Source organism: Erythranthe guttata, chromosome 11 (genome assembly GCF_056151865.1).
Source record: "Erythranthe guttata isolate IM_541 chromosome 11, IM_541, whole genome shotgun sequence".
In the NCBI taxonomy this organism is placed as follows: Eukaryota; Viridiplantae; Streptophyta; class Magnoliopsida; order Lamiales; family Phrymaceae; genus Erythranthe; species Erythranthe guttata.
The window spans coordinates 1,188,046-1,211,344 of NC_142543.1; the positions used below are offsets into that span (position 1 = coordinate 1,188,046).

General features: G+C 35.8%; 6 protein-coding genes across 8 annotated transcripts; 5 read left to right on the forward strand and 1 right to left on the reverse strand.

The window, feature by feature from the left end:
- The first annotated feature begins 9 nt into the window (after nt 1–9).
- On the forward strand, nt 10–3,370 carry LOC105976577 (uncharacterized). The gene is made up of 4 exons (XM_088825159.1): nt 10–454; nt 748–981; nt 1,415–2,614; nt 2,716–3,370. The coding sequence occupies exons 1-4, from the start codon at nt 216–218 to the stop codon at nt 3,317–3,319; spliced, it is 2,277 nt and encodes a 758-aa protein (XP_088681285.1). The 5' UTR covers nt 10–215; the 3' UTR covers nt 3,320–3,370.
- On the forward strand, nt 2,716–5,360 carry LOC105976580 (homeobox-leucine zipper protein HAT14). Its single transcript, XM_013001820.2, has 4 exons — nt 2,716–4,410; nt 4,518–4,597; nt 4,719–4,945; nt 5,182–5,360. Exons 1-3 carry the CDS (start codon nt 4,093–4,095, stop codon nt 4,906–4,908), a joined length of 588 nt encoding a protein of 195 aa, XP_012857274.1. The 5' UTR covers nt 2,716–4,092; the 3' UTR covers nt 4,909–4,945; nt 5,182–5,360.
- LOC105976581 (hypothetical protein) lies at nt 5,294–6,112 on the reverse strand. 2 transcript variants are annotated; one of them, XM_088825160.1, is made up of 4 exons: nt 5,797–6,112; nt 5,629–5,726; nt 5,454–5,530; nt 5,294–5,335 (listed from the first exon to the last, which is right to left on the reverse strand). In XM_088825160.1, the coding sequence occupies exons 1-3, from the start codon at nt 6,023–6,025 to the stop codon at nt 5,477–5,479; spliced, it is 381 nt and encodes a 126-aa protein (XP_088681286.1). In that variant the 5' UTR covers nt 6,026–6,112; the 3' UTR covers nt 5,294–5,335; nt 5,454–5,476. The 2 variants fall into 2 exon arrangements, with proteins under 2 accessions (XP_088681286.1, XP_012857275.1); XM_013001821.2 differs by having other exon boundaries at nt 5,294–5,530.
- A 424-nt stretch (nt 6,113–6,536) lies between these two features.
- LOC105976578 (adagio protein 1) lies at nt 6,537–10,145 on the forward strand. Its single transcript, XM_013001819.2, has 2 exons — nt 6,537–6,808; nt 8,226–10,145. The coding sequence occupies exons 1-2, from the start codon at nt 6,537–6,539 to the stop codon at nt 9,817–9,819; spliced, it is 1,866 nt and encodes a 621-aa protein (XP_012857273.2). The 3' UTR covers nt 9,820–10,145.
- Nucleotides 10,146–11,060: 915 nt separating this feature from the next.
- Nucleotides 11,061–14,158, forward strand: HPT1 (homogentisate phytyltransferase 1). The gene is made up of 12 exons (XM_013001828.2): nt 11,061–11,411; nt 11,660–11,925; nt 12,025–12,108; nt 12,241–12,315; nt 12,471–12,554; nt 12,647–12,736; nt 12,832–12,933; nt 13,063–13,158; nt 13,342–13,413; nt 13,510–13,605; nt 13,784–13,888; nt 13,977–14,158. The coding sequence occupies exons 1-12, from the start codon at nt 11,324–11,326 to the stop codon at nt 14,016–14,018; spliced, it is 1,200 nt and encodes a 399-aa protein (XP_012857282.2). The 5' UTR covers nt 11,061–11,323; the 3' UTR covers nt 14,019–14,158.
- Nucleotides 14,159–17,317: 3,159 nt separating this feature from the next.
- LOC105976585 (plasma membrane ATPase 4) lies at nt 17,318–22,812 on the forward strand. Of its 2 annotated transcripts, none has more exons than XM_013001826.2 (16): nt 17,318–17,549; nt 18,422–18,541; nt 18,648–18,884; nt 18,979–19,740; nt 19,831–19,953; nt 20,047–20,151; nt 20,250–20,394; nt 20,499–20,663; nt 20,755–20,993; nt 21,091–21,123; nt 21,217–21,298; nt 21,394–21,554; nt 21,653–21,826; nt 21,912–22,094; nt 22,188–22,369; nt 22,472–22,812. In XM_013001826.2, exons 1-16 carry the CDS (start codon nt 17,499–17,501, stop codon nt 22,566–22,568), a joined length of 2,859 nt encoding a protein of 952 aa, XP_012857280.1. In that variant the 5' UTR covers nt 17,318–17,498; the 3' UTR covers nt 22,569–22,812. The 2 variants fall into 2 exon arrangements, with proteins under 2 accessions (XP_012857280.1, XP_012857281.1); XM_013001827.2 differs by lacking the exon at nt 17,318–17,549 and adding an exon at nt 18,169–18,225.
- The last annotated feature ends 487 nt before the right edge of the window (nt 22,813–23,299 follow it).

Here is a 23,299-nt window from a genome sequence, read left to right on the forward strand (position 1 = left end):
AATAAAATCGAGTATCGAATGATTTAGTTTAATTTTTAGTCATTTAGCTTGATTTTGGGTCTCAATTTCTACAAAATATATTGGTTAAAATATTAGGGCGTGATTAGATAAATCGAATAAATTTTCAGCAAATAATAATAACGAGAGCAATTGAGGCCCATTTGAGTCTTTTCACATATCTCCTTTTTAGCTGAAAAGGCTGAGGAAGAACTGTAATGGAAGCGCAGCTGCAGAAGATTATGAAGAGGAAACGAAGAAGCATCACGAAGAAGAAGAAGAAGAGAAACACAATCCACCGCGATAACATTTTTCCTTTACTTTTGGCAGCCGTTTGTTCGAAATCAGATGTAGCAATTCCCCTCATCGAAAAATGCTTGAACGATCTGTTTCTGAACCTTCCCCATCTCCAATTGTCGCCAATCCTCTCCTTGCTTCCATCACTTCTCAGATTCAAGTAATTATAATCTCAATTTTCCCTAAATTTTACTTTTTTTTTGTTTTTTTTACGACCTGATTTTTTGTTTAATGTGTTGATTAATGATTATGCCTTTTTTTTTTTTTTTTTTCTGAGATCGTTGATTCTTCTAAATTTATGGGCTGTTTGTATGTTTAATGTTTGTGGAAAGTGATTGCTGTAGAATTTCATGAATTAGGGTTTTGTTTGAGTGTGTAGTTGTTGGCAGTATGTTTTAGTAACTACTGTAATATTTTTTTATTTTATTTAATTCTTTCCATTTGTTTCATCAGTTATGCCGAAATTGCGTGCAAGAGTGCGGAGATTGTAGGTGCTGCGTCTCTATCGTCGTTGGAGATGAATGAAATGATTGCCGAGGAAGATGAAACAGTGAAGGGTTTAATCTCATTGCTAACAAGTCCCAAAAGGGAGATTTCAATGGCAGCTTGCAATGCTGTATTGGACTTAGCCACCACATCTGTTGGACGGCAGCAGCTGCTTGAATTCGCCGCAATCGAGAATATTATGTGAGCATTTTCTTCGAATTTAATTTATGGGAAGAATAGAATATTTAGACGATGCAAAACCTGAAGTCACATGCTGATTGATTGTTCATTTTTAGTTGTTAGTCCATCTTGATATACGGCAAATGCATGGGTAAAGCCCAAAAACTCTTGTAGTTTCTTTAATTGGTTATTGCTTGCGGTAAAAATGGTTGCTGAATTATCACATGACCCTAATAGTACTGGTGGAGTTCTTTTTTCTGCTTCCTAGTTTCGATGTTTTGAAGATACTATGTATAATTATGACACGTAAAGTGTTTAACAATGTACGGCCTGGAAGAAATAAAAATTCGATGAAACTCAATAGTTGTGGCCGTTCTTTTTTAGTTTGTTTAGTACCTTATATGAGTCGACTTTTGGGTGAAAGCATTTTTCTCTGTGACTGAACTATTATTAGTCTTTGCTTCGTAAAGGAATCAGAATCTCCAGCTGCAAAAGTTTGTCTCCTTACTGACATGACGTTGTTGGAAGAAGATGAGTATCCGATATTGCTTCTCCAGTGTGCCATTTCTCTAATAAACTACTGCACGGTTGAGCAGCTGCAGCATATACCAACGGAACTTTCTGGAAAATTTTCGTTGCTCTTAAAAAGACTGTGGGGGCAAGCATATAGAAGGAGGTTATGCAGCTCCTCTTCAAGATTCGATCAGAAAAACGAGTTCTGCATAAGTAACATCAGAACAAATAATTTGGTCGAATGTATATTCAGGTTATCTATTAATGGTGGTCTGCACCAACAAACCCTAGATTCCGAACATGTTAAGAGAAGCATTTTTGACTCAGGGGAAGTTGATATCGAACGATTTTTATTGCATATTTGGGAGACATCTCCCATGCTTATAAGGAATCCACCCAAGGCTTCATTAAAGCATGACGGTATCTTCGGACCTTTCATTCAGTATCTTGGTTCGAAAGAGGCAGTACCTTCCTTTCTTACTTCCATATTAAAAAACACTATTTCTTGCCCATCCATTTCCTCAGACGAAATAGATATTTCTCATGTCATAAACGAGATAAAGAATCATATTGGTCACCCTATAATCTACCATCAGGATATTCGGGTCGTGAAAACACGGGGCATAGAAAGAGAGTTGCACTATTTTCAGGAGCAATGCGATCTCAGCATTGACGAAATCTTGAAATGCGAAGAAGCATTTAACGAGGGCTACTCCATTGCTCTACGTGGTTTGGAATTTCGTTATCAAAGTATTGCTGCTATTGCAGATGGATTAGCTTCTCTCTTTGGGCAGCCTTCAGCTGGTGTTAATATGTACTTAACACCAGCTAATTCACAGGGCTTAGCTCGTCACAGTGATGACCACTGCGTCTTTGTATGCCAAATTATTGGTGTAAAGAGATGGAAAGTATTTCCTCGGCCGGATTTTCAGTTACCTCGTTTATACGAACCTTGTGACAGCTGGCATGATTTGGAGAATAAAAGTAGAAAATCTGATGGTGGTGAATGTCAAGAGTTTCTGCTGGAAGAAGGCGATGTTTTGTACATTCCAAGAGGTTCTCCACACGAGGCAGTAACAGATGTTAATGCTGGATTTGCCTTGCATTTGACTCTGGCTGTTGAGATTGAACCTCCATTTGAGTGAGTACTTTGATTTAATACATCATCAAAGAAAATACTATCCAAGGTAATTTAGACTTGTCATTTGACTATTTATTTCATTTTGATGGTTCATGTGATAGGTGGGAAGGTTTTATGCAAATTGCGCTCTATTGTTGGGGTACTAAACAGAAAGATATACAGGACACATCTGGTGATTCTGTTCTATATAACCTTCGTTTATTATCTGTGAGGCTACTGCATATTGCAATAAAGTTAATCGGCAATACAAATCCCGAATTTCGGAAGGCTTCCTTGGTTGGATCAAAGCTACTGTGTTCAGATGCTGGAGATCGGTTTTACGAAAACCAGAAGACAACTTTTCACTGTTTGTTCAATAAGATCACCAATGAGTCAAAGTTTTCAGATGCAGTTGAATATTTAGAAGCAGCTCTTCAGAAAAACGAAGATCCTCTTGAACATATTAGATGGATGAAGCATCTCAATGTAGAAGAAGAAAAGGAAAGAGAAAAATCATCAAGTTCGAATATTTCGTTAGCAGATCCATTCATTCAGCACAGGGATATAGCAGAAGCTACTTTCATGGAGGTTAAGTCGAAGTTTTGCAGTGAAGTAGAGTTTCAGAATGTGGAACGATATTACCAAGTGATGCTGGAAAAGTACAAGAAGGTGAGAAAGCAGTATACTAACGGTATGCTTTCACTCCATTCTGCTCTTCACAATTAACATGAACTTACTTCTTCCTATAATACATGACTCTTTTTTCACTCGTTCTTACATCTTGGTTTGTGGATTTCTATATGCGTGTGTCTCTCTTTATTTGTTGCTTGATATGGTTATATTAAGTCAATTTTTTTTGTCCTCGATTAGCTTTTTTCATCGCAAGTCATAACAAACACGAAATTCATCGTTGAAGTTAGCAAAAATGTAGATGAAACGAAAAACTGCTTCAAATGATGAAACACACTGTGATCATATCATTTGGTTTTCAAGAAGAAGAAGGGTTTGTCATTAAAGTTCAGTATTGCATGTTTACCGTTAGCTAACTGTCAGTTCAAACTATTTTAGTCAACTTTCTTCCCCTCAATCAATGGTTTAATGCTACTAAATTTATTCTTTAGTCTATTGCCTTCTTTCATGGTTGGGGTTACAAGTTCAATTTACAGTTATTAACCATTTTGACTAACTTCATACTTATTAACTTCACAGTTTCAACTTTCTTGAGTATTAATACATAATAAGGCACAAAATCACGTGTTCTAGAAGAGTAGACACTACAGAGGCAGGCAGGCAAACTCCTATTAATTACCAACTTGTTTTTTTTGGGTGACAAAAGAGTCGAAAAGTTCTTTATTTGTTGTTGTGGAATTTGGTTTCCTCAAAGGAATCATAATCATAACATTGTTTTTTAAATCTTTTGATATTCTAAATTAACTACTCTAGACATAGTAATTAACAATACATCCACTCTCATTCCCACTCTTATCTCTTGATCAACCATGGATGAACATGATGATCAATACTGCAACACTACTCTTGGGCTCGGACTAAATCCGTACGAGCCCAAAAGGGAAGATCAAAAGAAAGTTAAGCCCATGTTGTTTCTCGATCTTTCTATCTCACGTCACCCTGACGATCTTAGAATTATCGATTCGAGCTTGAGCTTGAATTTGTTTGAAAATTACGAGAAAGAAAGCGAAAATAAGGAATATGACAGCAATAGTTACAAGAATTGTAGCAGAAAGAAAATGAGGCTCACTAGAGATCAGACAACCTTGCTTGAAGACAGTTTCAGGCAGCACTCCACCCTTACTACGGTACACACTAAAACATCTTAGTGTATATATAATAAATATATTTTATATATATATATTTGTTTAAATAAACAAGAAAATAGAAGGTATTTTTTTTACAATGGTGGCAGGCTCAGAAACAGGCGCTGGCAGAAAAATTGAATGTCAAAACCAGACAAGTTGAAGTTTGGTTTCAAAACCGGAGAGCATGGTTAATTATTATTTCTTCCTTTTTTTCTTCAATATTTTGATTTGAATTTTCATCTTTTTTTTTTCTTTTCTTTTTTAGTAGTTATTTACTGTATTTTTTTCTTTAATACGATTTAATGTAGGACAAAACTAAAGCAAACGGAGGCTGATTTCCAGTTCTTGAAGAAAACTTGGGAGCGATTAATGGAGGAGAATTGCAGGTTGAAGAAAGAGTTGATAGAGCTAAGATCGTATATCAAGATAGAAACGCCACCACCACCACCACCACCGTGCTTCTTTCGACTTCCATATTGCGAAGGTCCCGAAGCTTGAAACATGATTATTAAGATTGGGGGAGATCGGGCCCACGGTATTTCTTCTTCTAATTTATTATTAAGGAATGTTCTTTTTATGGTTTCCTTTCTTTCTTGACGTGTGGATGTTGATTGAATTGCTAAAATTAATTCGACTGAGCATGGTTAGACTATTTTACAAGAGCCCCCGTTATATGCTCGATTAAAATCCAAGCTCGTTTTTTATCATCACAAGCTCTATATCTAATTAATCTCGAGACCAAATTAATTCTTTGATGCTGAAAAACTGCAGGTATGCTTACGAGGGTTACAAAGGTTTCTCCTTTTCCAAGATACGCTCTCTCTAGAAATTCGTGTAACTAAATAGCAAACAAGTTAATGTACATGTTAAGCAACACTAGAACTATGTAAACAACGAATCTCCAGTCGATCTTGTTCCGTTTTATCTGGTTATCGAATCAAATTGCAAAATATACGCAGACATTTTCTTTTAATTTCAGTGTAAATATTAAAAATAATACAACAATATGTAGCTGCTATCTAAGGTTTAGTGAACTATCTTACCTGATCATAAGCATTTGTCTGAATCATACAATCTCTACTTTGCCTTCTTTAATCTTTGGTTTATCATCTCTCTTATTCTGGATAAATAATAATAAAAACAATAAACAAATAAATAATAATAATAATAATAATAATAATAATAATAAAAAATAATAATCAAAGAAGAAAACCTCACCTTCTCATTGTTTTGGTAGTAATCATCTAATGCCCACTGATATTTTGACTGGTTCAATCCAAACCAATGTGCCACGTGTTCATCCAAATTCTCATGTGCTGAAAAAATTATTTCAAATTTTATTTCCGTCACAAAAATAGAAAATAAACAGATTAACCGAAACGGTACCGTTTTGAAATTTGGCAACGGCGTCCGAGAAGAAAGCATACGAAGAAGGGGTTTCCTTGTAGAATTGAGCCGGAGGAGCCATAACCGGCGGAGGAGTAAGCGGCTGAACCGGTTTCTGTACTGAGGTAAATTCCGGTTTGGGCGTCGCCGGAGGAGTGACAAACACGGTGTACGGCCCGATCTTGCCGATACTCGGCGGCGGTGTGGAAGGTTCACTCTTAATTGGCATTTTTATTTAAATAATTAAATCAAAAATTGAAATTGAAGCAAATATTATCTTCTTCTTCTTCTTCCCCGTTGTTCTGTTTCAGTACAAACTGCAAGTGGGAAGAAAAAAGGTGGTACCTTGCGTGGATTGGAAGTGCACTGTAATTTTGTGTGGTGTATATGTAAATTAATGGGATGAATACGCGTACACCACTTGATTCACTAGGTACAAATCGATTAAGCGTGTCATCCTTTTCCTCCGATCGTACATATAAAGCATTTCACCATCTCCCACACCAACCAATTAGAATTCACTTCTTTCCAATTTTACCATTTTGCCCCTCTGTTTTCCTTCGCTAAGAAAAAAAAAATCAGCCCCAAAAACCGAACACCTCGTCCATTCATTTTCCCACTTCCTTACCTAAACCCAAATTGAATCCCAATTATTATTGATTCTCTTTGTCCGATTTTTTCTGTTGTCGATTCGTTGTTGTATGAGCTGAAGGAAGCTTGGTTTTGTGAGCTGTTGAGGTATGATGGAGTGGGATAGTAATTCGGAGTCTGATCTGAGCAGCGGCGAGGAAGAGGAGGAGGAGGAGGAGGAGATTGGTGGAGGATTAGGGTTTATGTTGAAGAAGAGTGGCGGAGGAGAACTGCCGTTCCCAATCGACAAGCTTCTGCAACCCGCGCCGTGTGGGTTTGTTGTTACGGATGCTTTGGAGCCGGACCATCCCATTATTTATGTCAATTCCGTATTCGAGACGATGACTGGGTATCGAGCAGAGGAAGTTCTTGGACGCAATTGGTTAGTATTTTTTATTTATTTTTGTTGTTTAATTTTAATTTTTTTTTCTTTTTTATAATTATGTTGTGGCATGTGGTGTGTAGATAATGGGATTTCGTGGTTAAAGTTCCTTTTTTGTGGATGATTTTTTGTGTTTATGGCAATTTGATTGGAATAATGTTGTTTCAGCAGTGATTTTTTTCGTGTTTATGGCAATTTTTCCTCTGAGGTTTGTGCTATTTGCCTTCTTCACTTCTGAAAATTTTCCGTTCTCGCTCATTCTGTCTTGTGCAGCTGTCATAGTTTCGGTCCTCGTTTTTCTTTTATCTCATCTACATCTACTACCAATTTTTGCTGCTCTACCTTACCCTGCTGCTCAGCCATTAGTTACTTCTTTACCACCACATTAATGCTCACGCAATAACCGGAATTAATTGGGTTTGGATGTAGTGATTGGGTAGAACTGGTCAACATCTTTCCGGTAGACCCTCAGTGAATGAAGAAAAATCTTCATGTTGATGTAAACTGCAAATACGAGAAGTTTTATGTTATCTCTTTCCCAACAGTAGTTTTATGTAATGATTGGGTAGAACTGGTTAACATCTTTCCGGGTAGACCCTCAGTGAATGAAGAAAAATCTTCATGTTGATGTAAACTGTAAATACGAGAAGTTTTATGTTGTCTCTTTCCCAACAGTAGTTTGTTATAGGCCGACATAAAACTTTGAGTGAGAATTGAAAGTGCGTCTTTCTCTTCAGTTTTCCTACTTTTGTTGTGCACGTCTAAGTTGCTAACTTTATTTGGAGGTAAGTTATAGCTTGTGGACATCTTTAGAAAGTGATGGAGTAATTCAATTGAGAACAAGGGCACTAATCATTTTGTTTCTTCTCTGGGTACAGTATAAACTTTTGCAAGTTCCACATTTTGATGTGTGGAATCACTTAACTAACTGTTATAATTGTTACTTTATTTTCCTTATATGCCACTAAAATGTAAAGAATGATACTAGATAATTAGAAAACTGAATCTTTTTGATGCTGTACTCCTACTGATGTGATAGTGGGGTAGTAGTTTGTGCACCGCGCGTGAATGATAATTCTAGAAGCTCGTCCCTAGTTACGTTGTGATCAAGTTTGGCAGCTCTCTGTGATGAAATTTTTCTGTTAGCAGGTCATTCGGTTTTGGTTACTGCTTATTGGAGATTTTATTGAAACTGAACCTTTCACATGTCAACTTCTAGTTATTGGTGACGGATCATGTGCTATTTTGCCTGATATTATTTTTTACTACATCTTTGGCCTTTTGCAGCTGTCCGAAAAGAATTTCAAATGATGAATTTCGTTCCCTTTTTTGTCTCTTTTACAAGTCATTACCGATTTACCGGACAAATATTTTTGTGCTACTATATCATGTCTTGATTGTTTTGGAAATTGTGCAGCCGCTTTCTGCAGTGCAGAGGCCCATTTGCCAAGCGAAGACACCCTCTTGTCAACCCCATAAAAGTTGCTGAAATAAGAAAATGCATGACTGAAGGCACCGAGTTTCAAGGTGAGTTATTAAATTTCAGAAAAGATGGATTCCCAATGATGAACAGATTGCGCATGACCCCAATATACGGTGACGATGAAACAATAACACACATCATCGGCATACAAGTTTTCACAGAGGCAGCTCTTGATCTTGGCCCACTTCCTAAATCTTCTGCTTCATTCAAGGATTCTTCTAGAGCATCTGATAGGTTTAGATTTAAAATTTCTCCTAGCGAAGCAGTTTCAGGTGGGGTTTGTGGAATACTGGAGTTGAGCGACGAAGTACTTGCTCTCAAGATTCTCTCACGGCTAACTCCAAGAGATATTGCATCTGTCGGATCAGTTTCTAGACGGCTCTACGAGCTAACGAGGAATGAAGATCTCTGGCGAATGGTCTGTCAAAACGCATGGGGAAGCGAAACAACTCGGGTACTCGAGACTGTGCCAGGTGCAAAAAGATTAGGATGGGGCAGATTGGCAAGGGAGCTCACTACTCTCGAAGCAGCAGCATGGAGAAAGCTAACGGTTGGAGGTGCAGTGGAGCCCTCTCGATGCAACTTCAGTGCGTGCGCTGTGGGAAACCGTGTGGTTCTCTTCGGTGGCGAAGGCGTAAATATGCAGCCGATGAACGATACCTTTGTGCTGGACCTGAGCTCATCTAATCCAGAGTGGCAAAATTTCAAAGTGGGGTCACCACCCCCCGGCAGGTGGGGCCACACGCTCTCTTGCGTCAACGGTTCGAATCTTGTCCTGTTCGGAGGTTGCGGTAGACAAGGCTTGCTTAATGACGTATTTGTCCTTGACTTGGACGCCAAGCACCCTACGTGGCGTGAGATTTTCAGCATGACCCCACCTCTTCCTAGGTCTTGGCATAGCTCATGCACTCTAGACGGGTCTAAGCTAGTAGTTTCGGGTGGATGTGCTGATTCTGGAGTGCTTTTAAGTGACACTTTCTTGCTCGATCTGTCTATGGAAAAACCTGTTTGGAGAGAGATACCCGTTTCGTGGACCCCACCTTCGCGTTTAGGGCACACACTATCGGTGTACGGTGGAAGAAAAATCTTGATGTTTGGGGGTCTTGCAAAAAGTGGGCCCCTCAGGTTTCGATCGAGCGATGTTTTTACGATGGATTTGAGCGAGGAGGAGCCCTGTTGGAGATGTGTGACGGGGAGTGAGATGCCGGGGGGTGGGAATCCGGGGGGGGTGTCCCCCCCTCCAAGACTGGACCATGTGGCGGTAAGCTTACCTGGCGGTAGGATACTGGTGTTTGGCGGCTCTGTGGCAGGGCTGCACTCGGCTTCACAGCTGTATATACTCGATCCGACGGAGGAGAAGCCGACGTGGAGGATATTGAATGTGCCGGGGAGACCTCCTAGGTTTGCGTGGGGGCATAGTACGTGTATTGTTGGAGGGACTAGGGCTATTGTTCTTGGAGGGCAAACTGGGGAAGAGTGGATGCTCGGTGAGATTCATGAACTATCTTTGGCAAGTTCGATTATATAATTGCGGAAATGCTTGATCTGCACAGGTGAAGTGGTATTTAATTTTGTTGTAATGCTCTTGTGGGAATTCTGCTAATCTCTCTCTCTCTCTCTCTCTCTCTAGGATGTTAGATTTGGTAGAGGAATTGTAGGGTATTATGATTATTATATATATATACAGTTTAGTTGCATCAGGTTTGTGGTGTGTTTGTGGTTCAGGTTCTGTAAGTTGAAACTTGAGAAACACAGCAGGAAAAAAGAAAAGGAGAGAAAAGTATTGAGATGTGTGTGTGTATGGTTTATCTTTAATTTATTCTGTTTAATAATTGATGCAGTTGCTTGTTGGAATGTTTGTCTCTGTTCTTTATTTCTTACATGTAGTTTTTTATTTATAGAATTTGTGGCAAGTATTTATTAATTAAAAGTTTATTTTTTTGAATACTTAACTTTATATTGGTTTTAAATATTTGGAAGTACGATAATAACAATTGCTGTTATTATCAGCCACCAAATTATTGTACAAGTAATAAATTTGACAAGTCAAAATATCTATAGACAATAACCAATTGCAGAAATTCAAACTTGGATTATTCCAAAAATATCAAATGAATATATATATATATATATATATATATAGAGAGAGAGAGGTATTAAATCAGAAATTATTTTAAACATCTTTTTATTCAAGTTTGGTTAACTTATCGTGTAAATTTACGGCCAACCTCCTGAGGTAAGGTCAAATTATGAAAAAACCACTCATGTTTGGATAATTACAATCACACTTCTTAACTATGAATTTTCTTACACATCCATCCATGCGGTGTCAAATTTAGAGGAATCTTCTAGATAATGTTGAAAATTCTCCAGTTTTATCCCATTCCAGCTCCACGTTTTAAACAAGATAATCATAAGATGTGTCTTTTGACTTGTAAATATCAGATTGTGGTGCAGCTGAATCTGTCTTTTTTGCACATAACAAGTACAAATTAGACAACGTTGCACGGATTCTAAAAGATTCTGTTAATTTGATACTATAAGTGTAAACATTTAACAAAATTCATAGCTAAGGTGGTGGTTGTAATTATCCAAACATGAGTAATTTTTATTTTTATTTTTTTTTATACGTAATTTGACTTTACTCAAGAGAGTGGCCGTAATTTAGCCTAATTTATTTTGTGAATTATTTACTATAAAAAACAAAAACAGAAATATATATATAAAATAAAAACGACTTCAAATTCAGACAAAAATTTTGATATTCCTGAGGCAAAAGCACAAATTGAAAGCTTGTACATTCCACAGTAGAAGTAGTACCTTCAGTGAGACTGGAGAGTAGTCTCTGTGGCACCATGTGATTCGTTGTTTTCACACATAGGTTTAACTCCAGGCAGAGTTGCACACTGTTCACCAACCTGCTCTCTCTCTCTCTCTCTCTCATCCCTCTTTCTTCTCTTAGAGAGAGAAACTTTCATTCATTTGTGAAAAGCATCGGAGTATCCGTACATCTTACTTACTGTTTGATCCAAATGGAGTCTCTTCTAGTTGGATCTTTCCAGAAATCTTCTTCGCCCCTTTCTTTTCCGTTAACCGCTGATTTGTGCTCACTCCCCACTGGTATGTATCTCTCATTACTGGGAAAAAAAAAAAAACAGCTAATTATTATTATTTTTTTAATTCTGGATTTTGGTTCTTCTAATTTGTTCATCTTCAACACAAATAATTCAGTAATCGATTTACATTTTCTATCTCCTGATTTAAAACAGATGCATGTATATGTTTGTTTGTTTGTTTTAATTTTTTTTTTTTTTGATATGGATTGTTGAGTAAATTTGTTCTGAAATTACTAGGGTTTGATGTTGCAGGACATGTTCTAAAATGCAAAGCATTTGGGAATTTAAAAAGGCATTGCGCCGTGCCGACGATATTACGGGTGCAAAAGCTGAATTCGATACACCAGCATTGTAAAAGTATTGGGCAAAGGAGTATTAAATTAAATCAAAGGAAAGATTTGAAGTTCATAGTGAGGTCAGCTTCTGAACATTCTATCGAATCCGAACCTTCTAGAAGCCCTTCGAATGCCCTAGATGCTTTCTACAGGTTTTCTCGGCCTCATACGGTTATAGGAACAGTTAGGTTCATAATTCTTGTTATATCTTTCGATCGTTGCATTTCTGTATAGCTTTTTGTTGCAGTAAAAGAAATCTTACACTCTGTTTCTCTTGAGCAGACATTGAGCATAATCTCGGTTTCTCTGCTTGCGGTTCAGAAATCATCGGATCTTTCTCCGTTATTCTTCACTGGTGTACTAGAGGTATGCCGTAGTTTTTTTTCATCCGTTAGAATCTTGAAATTGGGAAATTCGAATATTTGGTTGATGCTTTAAACTTATGAACTTGTCCTGTTTTTTTTTTTTTTTTTTTTTTTTTTTTTTTTTTTTTTGCAGGCGATTGTTGCTGCTCTATTCATGAACATATACATTGTTGGATTAAATCAAATTTCGGACATCGAAATAGACAAGGTTTGCTTGCAACTGTATTCTCGAGCTAAAACTATGTTATATGAGAACTAGAAATGTTTTGCTTCGTCAAAGGAGCAATCCAAGATTTTGATATCTGTTTTGAATTACATTTTGCTATTTGTAGAATAAAAATGTGACACCGTTTCTTTAATCAGGTAAACAAACCATATCTCCCGTTGGCATCTGGGGAATATTCCGTCACAACAGGTGTAATGATTGTCACATCATTTGCCATCTTGGTGCGTAAAAAGATTTCATTTAATTTGCCTACAAGTCCCAAAATTAGTGTTATCTTAAATGAAACTTCCGGTTTCTTTTTTCCGATTTGTAGAGTTTTTGGCTTGGATGGATTGTTGGTTCGTGGCCGTTATTTTGGGCTCTTTTCATCAGTTTTATACTTGGAACTGCATATTCCATTAATGTAAGTTTATTTTGTTTTTATGCATCAAATTATTTCTCATAATAATTTTCTTTTATATTAAAGCATCAAAATGTTTCTCGATCAACAATATGCAGTTGCCGTTTTTTAGATGGAAGAGATTTGCTGTAGTTGCAGCGATGTGCATTTTTGCTGTTCGAGCAGTCATTGTCCAAGTTGCATTCTATTTGCATGTCCAGGTGTTATTTTCTTACTACAACCATTTCTATCATTGTAATTTTTATTTATATATATATATATATATATATATATATATATATATATATATATATATATATATATTTTTTTACGTTTTTTGCTATTTTCAGATGTATGTATATGGACGGCCAGCTGTCCTCACAAAGCCCGTGATTTTTGCAACTGCATTCATGAGCTTCTTCTCCGTCGTCATTGCATTGTTTAAGGTGAATTATTTAAATTGAAGCATGGCCGTTTAGTTGCATAATTATTTAATTATATATTTAGACCATGCAATAAAATTATTGCAATTTTGAAACAGCATGCAATAAAATTATATTTTCTTGCTTAAAAGAAACCCGAGTTAGTGAGAACTGAAAAATATTTCTTTTAATGAAAAATGTTTTTAGGATATACCTGATATTGTCGGGGACAAGATATACGGGATCCAATCTTTTACTGTCCGGTTGGGCCAAGAGAAGGTTAGTTAGTTGAACGTCGACTCATAACAACAGTTATTTACAATTTTAAACTGTTTAAATTTTCTTGATTTATTTTTATCGAAACTATTGCGACAGGTCTTCTGGATCTGCATTGCACTTCTTGAAATGGCATATGCTGTCGCTTTATTCGTCGGAGCCAAATCTACTTGCACTTGGAGCAAGTGGACAACGGTAAAAACCAAATATTCCTCTAAAACAATTTGAGCTTATTCTTATTAGTCCTCGTTCGAGAATCATGATAAACAATATAATCAAGAATTTTCAAGCCCATGATAAGAAACGGGCCATGGGCCCACACCTTAATTCGTGTTATGGTCGATTCATTGCTTTCGTTTTGCAATAACTTTAGGTCATCGGTCATACATTGTTGGGATTATTGCTATGGAATCGAGCAAAATCAATTGATTTGAAGAACAAAGCTTCGATAACAGCATTTTACATGTTCATATGGAAGGTATTTGCACTATAAATATATATATTTAAAAGAATTACTATGCGTAAAATTCGATGACTTATTTTGATAGTTTGTCGTGCGTGTGCAGCTTTTTTATGCCGAGTACCTGCTCATTCCTCTTGTGAGATAAATATATTACCGCACCGGCAGAAAATAGTATTCATTTTTACAGATGGATAATTGTTTCTCAATCATCGGAACTTTTTCGTTTTTGGTCGAACATATGTATGTAATTTTGCCCTGAACCTATTTCATTTTGTGTATTTGCTTTGTGTATGGTTGGATTGGAAACTAAGATAAACTGGTTAGTCAAACTAGGATGATATCACAGCCTCTTAATAATTTAAAAGGCACGTTTTTAAATATTTTCAACTCAGCCGTTAATTTCTGGTTTTGTGAATTTCACTATATTAGTTTAATATTTTGAAGTCATCGATGATGTAATTGGAAATCTATTACATTTTTTATTAGTATACTTTTTATTCATAACTAATGAAAATAATATTTATATTAAAACATAATAAATATGAAGATAAGTATGAATTTATTTCATGGTACGAACTTGGAAGTCTAAAACTTGAATTACATAGCCACATTGTACACTTGTTCCAAATTGACTTTAATCTAAATTCAAGTGTACACACACACTGTATTAGCACATATATAAAAATAATTGGTAAACTAGGGCCTACCGCCTGAGGTATGGTCAAATTATGAAAAAATCCCTTAAGTTTGAGTAATTACAACAGCTTCATTAACTATGAATCTTCTTGCACGTCTATCATTGTGGTGGAATATTCTTCAGTTTGTATCCGTTTTATCCCATTTGAGCTCCACATTTTGAGACAAGATGATCATAAAATGTATTTCTTTTGCTTGTAAGTATCGAATGCTGGTGCATCATGAACTGCATTTTTGCACAAAACGAGTACGAACTAGAGAACATCCCACAAAATCTAGAAGATTATGTTGAATTTGACACCATAAAGATGTATGTGTAAGAAGATTCATAGTTGAGGGGACCGTTTGTAATTACCCAAACATCAATTTTTTTCGTAATTTGACTTTATCTCAGAGAGTGACCGTAATTTACCCAAAGTTAACAATAAAGTTAACACATGAGACATGATGATTTTTAAATATACAATAATATACATAGGGAATATTCAGAAGAAAAAAGGTTCAAGGTTGCGCAGTTGCACACCCTTAGATCACACTACATTCGCCGTCACATATATAAATATATGTATGTATAGTTATATATATATCCTAAAAAAAATAGAATATCTAGAGACGTAAGCAAAAAGATGAGACTTTCAAATAGAAGCATGGCTGTTTTGTTAGGTGTTTGGACTTTGAACTAAGATAAATACTTACGTACGAATATCGAATACTCAATTTATAGAGTAGACTTAAGCAAAAAAAAAAAAAAAAAAAAAAAGAATTAAAAGTAAACCAAGAAGAAGAGGCAGTTATACATGTAATTGATTAAATTGTGCAATTAATTAGGACAATAATGTAATGTATCCATTTTTTTCTGATTAAAATATGTACAATAATGTAAGCACACGTGTGTGTGCGCGGCTGACTTATGCAACGTTGAAAATTTAGTAAATAGATACACTGTATATATATATATATATATACACACAAATTATTAATTCTCAAATTAAAATGTTGTTCACATATAAATTTGATCAGGATACAACCTGAATAAATTAGGTGTTCATGGCATGTTTTTCGAGGCATTAAATCACCACTTGCTATTTTGGTAATTATTTTAAATGTGAATATAAAAATTAAATTTAGAGTATAAGGACAAATTAGGGATAAGAAAAATTAAAAAATGCAAATTATTGTTGTATCCACCTGTAATTAGATTTGATTTAAGGGGTCAAATTGTTATAAGTGTACCAAACCAAATTGTATTAAATATCCATATTAGTACAGCAGCCAGCATCAGGTCAACTCGTTTGTGATAGAGATGAATTTTTTTAACTTGTGTTATTAATTTAAATTAATCCTGCCATTAATTCGGTTTTTTTTTTCTTTCAAATTAATTTTTGACAGGGTGGAATATGTGTCTATAAATTATTCTCTTCATATGTTTATAGACACTCTTCATACAATATTAACATATACATTTATTGCCTAATTAAAGAAAAAATACACTCAAAACTTTAGTAATTTGTCATCTTGGTATATTATAATTGAATGTTACTTTTTTATAAATAAAAGAAACTGAATTTGTGTCAATCGATTCAAGTTCGAATCTCCTTACCAACTGTAGTTTACTTCTCTCGTATGATATGCAAACTATTATACGAGACTGTAGATTTACTCAATGCATCTATACAGTTGACTATTGATTTCTTGGTTGAAACAAACTATGTCAAAATAACCTAAATTGAGGTAGGAAATTGAAAAACACTATATAAATATTGTCAACTTTTTTGCACCTTTTAATACAAGGGTGGAGACAAAACTGAATTTTTGTATATATAGAAAGGTCCATGCAATTTCTTAAGGTCATAATTAATTAATTAATTAAAAAGATATATTAATTTGTGAAATTGTCAAAGGGGTCCAATTTCATTAAAGGCATTTTGTCTCCCTATTAAGCATCCTTTACCCTATGGTACAATTCAAACATCCTATGTACTTATGTTGGGATTTTTTATTTTCATTTTTTTAATTTTAGATTTTTTTAATAATGCTGTTTTTCACCCTTCAAATGCTCTTTAGATAAATCAATTAATTTATGGAGTGTAGTGAAATAAAAATCAAATTGAATGATGTACAAAAAAAAGTAATAAAAATAAATAAATAGATTAATTAAATGCTAATTACAGAACCTGAATATTCACAATTTTTAGGTTCCAACTTTTGAAGGGCCAATAATAAAATAAAATAAAATAACTAATACATAACTGCCATGAATATCTGCATGTAGTTCCAATAATGGCAGCCATGTTGTCAACAAAAGGGCAAAAAGAACATATATACAGATTTCGATTTTGATTTCCAAAAATTATGTTTTTATAAAAATATACTGTCATAATATCGATATTATTATCTATTTCAATAATTAAAGGTGAATAAAAAAAAGTGATTGTTTTTAATTATGTCGATTTTGATCCGAAAAATTTCAATTCTAGAAGAATTGTTTTAATTCCAATTTCAAAAAATCCGTTTTTTTTTTTTCAAAATTGAAGGAACAAAATTAGAATTAGATGCACTTTTGGAATAATTTGTTTTTTTTTTTCCCCTTCCTAAATTGCTAATTTTAACCAGACCAATCGATTATCACCCCTAATCATCTAAACACAAACTTAAATGCCTGTGAATAATCTATTATGATATTATGATATAGTTGATGTATTTTACCAGGTGTAGTATATAATAAACCCCTAAATAAAAAATAATAATAAATTGTTGGTGGTATGAAGGGAGGTCTCATCTTGTGGAGAGGTATAAAAGAGGGCATATGCAGCCATCTTTTCTCTCACAACAATCTCTCTCTCTCTCTCTCTCTCTCTCTCTCTCTCTCTCTCTCTCTCTCTTCAATATAAAGATTCTTGAAGCTAGAGTGACAGGGCTGTGACCAAACATGGATAAGGCTCTTAGCCTTGAAGGGATCAAGAATGAGACTGTTGATTTGGTATTTCATTTCTTCTCTACTGCTTTTTTTTTTATTTTTTTGCCAATTTTATTTCAATTAAATTAATTAACAAAATTACTATCTTATATTATTGCTTGCACATTATATAGTTATCATGATAATTACAATATGAGAGTTTATTTACCAGAAAATATAATATATGATCAGAATTAGGACAAACAACAGTCCAGAAACACATGCATAAATTAAGTTTGTCTTCACATGGTGGTGTTGTACAAGTTGGTCAATTTTATTTTTCAACTACACATTTATTAATTTAATTTAATTGTATTTAATTTTTAGAATAATTGTCAACTAGTCAATTTATTAATTAAGAAGGGATCAGCCTGATTTCTTACTTCAACAACCCTTTTAATTTTAATTAATTAAATCGACTTATCAAAATTAATTTTTACTCTAGGTGGATAATTATATTTGAGTGGCCCACTGAGCTTGTCGTATAGGATAACTTTTTTCCTTTCTATATTGGGCCTTTGGCCCACGGGATTGGGGTGAGTGGGACCCAGTAACAAATAATTTGAAATTATTAATTATTTTTACATTAATAATTATACTATAAATAATTTTTAATTCAAATCTCATTAAAGAAATTAAACAATTCCGCTTTTACCCCTACCTGCAACACTCCGTTTTCGATCGGAGTTCGGACTTTCCGGTAAGCATCTCGCAGAGTTCCGATTGCTGCCAAACTATTTGCGTTGGAATTATTGTTCATATTTTGTACTATTTTGTTCTGATGCGGATTTCAATTTTTTTTTTTTTTTTTTTTTACGAAAATGTGAATTGAGATACACTGAATATGATCGCAGTTTAGATTGCAAAATATCTGCTAAAATTCTCGAAATTAACAGGAAAAAGTTCCGATCGAGGAAGTGTTCGAGCAGTTGAAATGCAACCGCGAGGGTTTGAGTTCCGACGAAGGAGCCAACAGGCTCGAACTCTTCGGACCCAACAAATTGGAAGAGAAGAAGGTATGTATCTCTTTCTCTTCTTCATAATCAGTTTTTTTCTATTCTTCAATCCATTAGAACAGCAATTAAAAAAAAAAAACAAATTAATGTTTTCGATGATTTGCAGGAAAGCAAAGTACTGAAGTTTCTAGGGTTTATGTGGAATCCTCTGTCATGGGTCATGGAAGCTGCAGCTATAATGGCAATTGCCCTAGCCAACGGAGGGGGAAAGCCACCGGATTGGCAAGATTTTGTCGGTATAGTTTGTTTGCTGGTCATCAACTCCACCATCAGTTTCATCGAAGAAAACAATGCCGGAAATGCCGCCGCCGCCCTTATGGCTGGCCTTGCTCCTAAAACTAAGGTATATATAATATATATACATACTTTTAAACATCGCAATTTGTTAATGCAAAATTGGGTTCTTATCTCCAAACATTTCTTTGAAAAAAAAAAAGGTGCTCAGAGATGGAAAATGGAGTGAGCAAGAAGCTGCAATTTTGGTCCCTGGAGACATTATAAGCATCAAACTCGGTGACATCATCCCAGCCGATGCTCGTCTTCTAGAAGGAGATCCTTTAAAGGTGGATCAGTCCGCCCTCACTGGAGAGTCACTTCCGGTGACAAAACACCCTTACAATGAGGTCTTCTCCGGTTCGACATGCAAGCAAGGCGAGATAGAAGCGGTGGTCATTGCAACTGGGGTCCACACTTTCTTCGGTAAGGCTGCACATCTCGTGGACAGCACTAACCAGGTCGGACACTTCCAGAAAGTTCTAACCGCAATCGGAAACTTCTGCATCTGCTCCATAGCAGTCGGTATGCTGGCCGAGATTATTGTGATGTACCCTATTCAGCGAAGGAAGTACAGGCAAGGGATTGATAATCTCCTTGTACTGTTGATCGGAGGGATTCCAATTGCCATGCCTACTGTTTTATCTGTCACTATGGCTATTGGGTCCCATAGGCTGTCTCAGCAAGGGGCCATCACTAAGAGAATGACTGCCATTGAGGAAATGGCTGGCATGGATGTCTTGTGCAGTGATAAAACGGGCACCCTCACGCTGAATAAGCTGTCGGTTGATAAGAGTTTGATTGAGGTCTTTGCGAGTGGTGTTGACTCGGAGCATGTGCTGCTTCTTGCTGCGAGGGCTTCGAGAGTTGAAAATCAAGATGCGATTGATGGTGCCATTGTTGGTACACTTTCTGATCCAAAGGAGGTATGTTTCGTTTATTGTATCAAGATTATTATATTAGTTGTAAAAAGGGGTGAATAAGTGTTTTAATTGTGCATGCGTTTGGATTCTTAGGCGAGAGCTGGTCTAAGAGAGGTGCATTTCTTGCCATTTAATCCTGTGGATAAGAGGACTGCTTTGACTTACGTTGATTCCGATGGGAAGTGGCACCGAGCTAGCAAGGGTGCCCCTGAACAGGTATTATTTCCAATCCCTCATTTTCCTTTGTGGTTCATATGAATGGTAATTTAGAAATTTTATTATGTACTTGATCCTTTTTCTCTGAATCAGATCTTAACCCTCTGCAACTGCAAAGAAGACTTAAAGAAAAAGGTTCATGCTGTGATTGATAAATTTGCCGAGCGTGGGCTGCGATCATTGGCTGTTGCTAGACAGGTTTTCCCTGAGATAATTTGAATAAATTTTGATACTTCCTAGTTCCTCGTGTAAATTTTAACCGTACCAAAATCTTTTTTTTTTTTTTGCATTTTCAGGAAGTTCCGGAGAAATCCAAGGAAAGCCCTGGTTCTCCATGGCAATTTGTTGGGCTCTTATCACTCTTTGATCCTCCTAGACATGACAGTGCAGAGACCATCCGCAGGGCACTGAATCTTGGCGTCAATGTCAAAATGATCACCGGTGAGTACAACGGTTTATCAATCTGGATATGCAATATACTAAAATTGATGATTTCCCATCCAAACTGAACTCAAATTGTTATTTTTTTTAACTGGATATTTTAGGCGATCAACTTGCCATTGCTAAGGAAACCGGGCGTAGGCTCGGAATGGGAGTAAATATGTACCCTTCCGCCTCTTTACTTGGGCAGCACAAAGACGAATCCATAGCTGGCCTTCCTGTTGAAGAATTGATTGAGAAGGCAGACGGTTTTGCTGGAGTCTTTCCAGGTGAGTTTTTTTTTTCTTCATGTTTTGGCATCCTTATATCATATTTAGCTCTCGACTAATTTTTTTTCAACATTTTTCTTTCCAATTACAGAGCACAAATATGAAATAGTGAAGAAGTTGCAAGAGAGTAAGCACATTGTTGGAATGACTGGAGATGGTGTGAATGATGCCCCTGCTCTAAAGAAGGCTGATATTGGTATTGCCGTTGCTGATGCTACAGATGCCGCAAGAGGTGCCTCTGATATTGTGCTCACTGAACCTGGGCTTAGTGTTATCATTAGTGCAGTGTTGACGAGTAGAGCTATTTTCCAAAGAATGAAGAATTACACCGTTAGTTTCTCTATCTTTCTTTCTTTAATTTTAATCTAATGTCTTTTTTTTTTTGGCTGAAGCAAGTATTAATACTCTTTGAGTTACTATTTGGCAGATATATGCAGTCTCCATCACCATTCGTATTGTGGTAAGTTGATTATGGCATTTGCATAAATTTGATAGTTCTATTCCTCTTTTGTACTTCTTTTTTAGTAAGTTGAAATGCAATTTGTGTTTGCAGTTTGGTTTCATGTTTATTGCATTGATTTGGAAGTTCGATTTCTCTCCCTTCATGGTTTTGATCATTGCAATTCTGAATGACGGTAATTATAACAAATTAACAATACATCTTTGTTCTGCTTTGATTCCTGTAAACTACGATAACATATTAATGAATCCATCGTTCCGATTTATATAGGTACTATTATGACCATTTCTAAGGATAGAGTGAAGCCATCTCCCTTGCCTGATAGCTGGAAGTTGAATGAAATTTTTGCCACTGGTGTAGCACTTGGAAGTTATCTTGCACTAATGACCGTTATATTCTTCTGGCTGATGCATAAAACTGACTTCTTTCCGGTAAGGATACTTTTGCTTCTCGTCTTTAATGCTTTTAAGAGGAAGAAAATCAAGAAACAATTTAAAAATTTACCGTTCTGCTGATAAAAAAAAAACAGGAAAAATTTGGAGTTAGAAACATTAGAGACAGTGAGGAGGAAATGATGGCTGCTCTATACTTGCAAGTGAGTATTGTTAGCCAGGCCCTTATCTTCGTGACCAGATCTCGTAGTTGGTCATACGTCGAACGCCCTGGAGCCCTGCTAATGATTGCCTTTTGCATTGCACAACTGGTAAAAAAAACCTCTGTTCCTTCGTAAAGTTTCCTTAAAAAAACTTGCCTGAACAAAAATATTTAAAACTGATCTAATTTTGTAGATTGCAACTCTTATTGCTGTCTATGCTAACTGGGGATTTGCAAGAATCAGTGGATGTGGATGGGGATGGGCCGGCGTAATCTGGTTATACAGCCTCGTTTTCTACGTGCCACTTGATCTAATGAAGTTCGCCACTCGTTACATCTTAAGTGGAAAGGCGTGGCAGAATTTGTATGACAACAAGGTACTTATTATTCTAAATGTAATTTTCTTTTTCTTTTTTTCATTCGCTTCTTAAGATTCGTTCCTAATTCCACGTCGTCTTTTCCCGGAAAAGATTGCTTTTACCGCAAAGAACGATTACGGAAAAGAGGAGAGAGAAGCTCAGTGGGCTCTTGCTCAGAGGACCTTACATGGGCTCCAAACATCAGAAGCAAGTAACGTCTTCCATGACAAGAGCAGTTACAGAGAACTCTCTGAAATTGCAGAACAGGCAAAGAGAAGAGCTGAAATTGCAAGGTACACCTTTTTTTTTCATTTTATTTATTTTGTTTCGTTTTTTTCTTTTTTTTAATTTATACCTTATGAAGTTTCTTTTTTCATCTTGTTTGTTCGGATCAGGCTGCGTGAGCTGCATACACTAAAGGGTCACGTTGAGTCAGTTATGAAACTCAAGGGCCTTGACATTGAAACGATCCCGCAGCATTACACCGTTTGATTGAAGCGAATCGAATCGAATCCCAAAAAACGAACTTGTCGTAAAAACATGATGTGTAGATTGCAGAAACAATAATGGCTTACTTATCTAGATAAAATACAGCATTACACCATGTAACTTTCTTGTTTTTTTTTTTTTTTTTTTTTTTCTTTTCTGATGTATCTAATTTATCTCCAAGTGTAATGGTTTCTGTATAATATATAATGCACAACAATATTGATAATTTTAATTTCATTTGGAAAAATATAGAACTTCGAGAATTATTTTCTGAAATTATAATCGATTGAAATAATTGTATATGTATGTTCATCCAATATTTTTCTTTGATACGTACTCCGACAATGGTTTATCCATCCAATATTTTTCTTTGTCGTCTTTGGTTAATATTTTCTCACCTGAATTCGTCGAACTTTGATCCTGTGTTCGTTTCTTGACCATAGTGAATGGAAAACCTTGACTACAAACCTTGTGCTGCAAGTTTCTCGATCCAATGTTGGAGGGTTTACGGAGTTTTGACGATGCATGGAGATTTTGATGGATTATTTTCTCCGAGTAGAAAAGAGGTGTTATGGTTTTTGATGGATGATCGGATATATTTTGGATTAACAACCTTAGATTTTTGGATGCAGCCCTAGATTTATGGTTTCTTGGTTTTTATACATGCAATACTTCTGTAAAGGATTAACCGTCACTAGGAGAGTTGGTACCTAGCATTTATAAATAGAGTAAAG

What these genes read in the sequence shown, in the direction of transcription:
- LOC105976577 (XM_088825159.1), top strand. Translation starts at nt 216, where the DNA reads ATGGAAGCGCAGCTGCAGAAGATTATGAAGAGGAAACGAAGAAGCATC. An exon ending in GCCGCAATCGAGAATATTAT is followed by an intron (nt 982 to 1,414) that starts GTGAGCATTTTC and finishes AACTATTATTAG; the next exon opens with TCTTTGCTTCGTAAAGGAAT. An exon ending in GAGATTGAACCTCCATTTGA is followed by an intron (nt 2,615 to 2,715) that starts GTGAGTACTTTG and finishes TTCATGTGATAG; the next exon opens with GTGGGAAGGTTTTATGCAAA.
- LOC105976581 (XM_088825160.1), bottom strand. Translation starts at nt 6,025, where the DNA reads ATGCCAATTAAGAGTGAACCTTCCACACCGCCGCCGAGTATCGGCAAG. An exon ending in CGTTGCCAAATTTCAAAACG is followed by an intron (nt 5,727 to 5,796) that starts GTACCGTTTCGG and finishes TAATTTTTTCAG; the next exon opens with CACATGAGAATTTGGATGAA. An exon ending in ACTACCAAAACAATGAGAAG is followed by an intron (nt 5,531 to 5,628) that starts GTGAGGTTTTCT and finishes TTATTTATCCAG; the next exon opens with AATAAGAGAGATGATAAACC.
- LOC105976585 (XM_013001826.2), top strand. Translation starts at nt 17,499, where the DNA reads ATGGATAAGGCTCTTAGCCTTGAAGGGATCAAGAATGAGACTGTTGAT. An exon ending in CATTGGCTGTTGCTAGACAG is followed by an intron (nt 20,152 to 20,249) that starts GTTTTCCCTGAG and finishes TTGCATTTTCAG; the next exon opens with GAAGTTCCGGAGAAATCCAA. An exon ending in AAAGAATGAAGAATTACACC is followed by an intron (nt 20,994 to 21,090) that starts GTTAGTTTCTCT and finishes ACTATTTGGCAG; the next exon opens with ATATATGCAGTCTCCATCAC.
- HPT1 (XM_013001828.2), top strand. Translation starts at nt 11,324, where the DNA reads ATGGAGTCTCTTCTAGTTGGATCTTTCCAGAAATCTTCTTCGCCCCTT. An exon ending in TCGTCATTGCATTGTTTAAG is followed by an intron (nt 13,159 to 13,341) that starts GTGAATTATTTA and finishes AAATGTTTTTAG; the next exon opens with GATATACCTGATATTGTCGG. An exon ending in CTTGGAGCAAGTGGACAACG is followed by an intron (nt 13,606 to 13,783) that starts GTAAAAACCAAA and finishes CAATAACTTTAG; the next exon opens with GTCATCGGTCATACATTGTT.
- LOC105976578 (XM_013001819.2), top strand. Translation starts at nt 6,537, where the DNA reads ATGATGGAGTGGGATAGTAATTCGGAGTCTGATCTGAGCAGCGGCGAG. An exon ending in GAAGTTCTTGGACGCAATTG is followed by an intron (nt 6,809 to 8,225) that starts GTTAGTATTTTT and finishes GAAATTGTGCAG; the next exon opens with CCGCTTTCTGCAGTGCAGAG.
- LOC105976580 (XM_013001820.2), top strand. Translation starts at nt 4,093, where the DNA reads ATGGATGAACATGATGATCAATACTGCAACACTACTCTTGGGCTCGGA. An exon ending in AGCACTCCACCCTTACTACG is followed by an intron (nt 4,411 to 4,517) that starts GTACACACTAAA and finishes CAATGGTGGCAG; the next exon opens with GCTCAGAAACAGGCGCTGGC. An exon ending in TTTCAAAACCGGAGAGCATG is followed by an intron (nt 4,598 to 4,718) that starts GTTAATTATTAT and finishes GATTTAATGTAG; the next exon opens with GACAAAACTAAAGCAAACGG.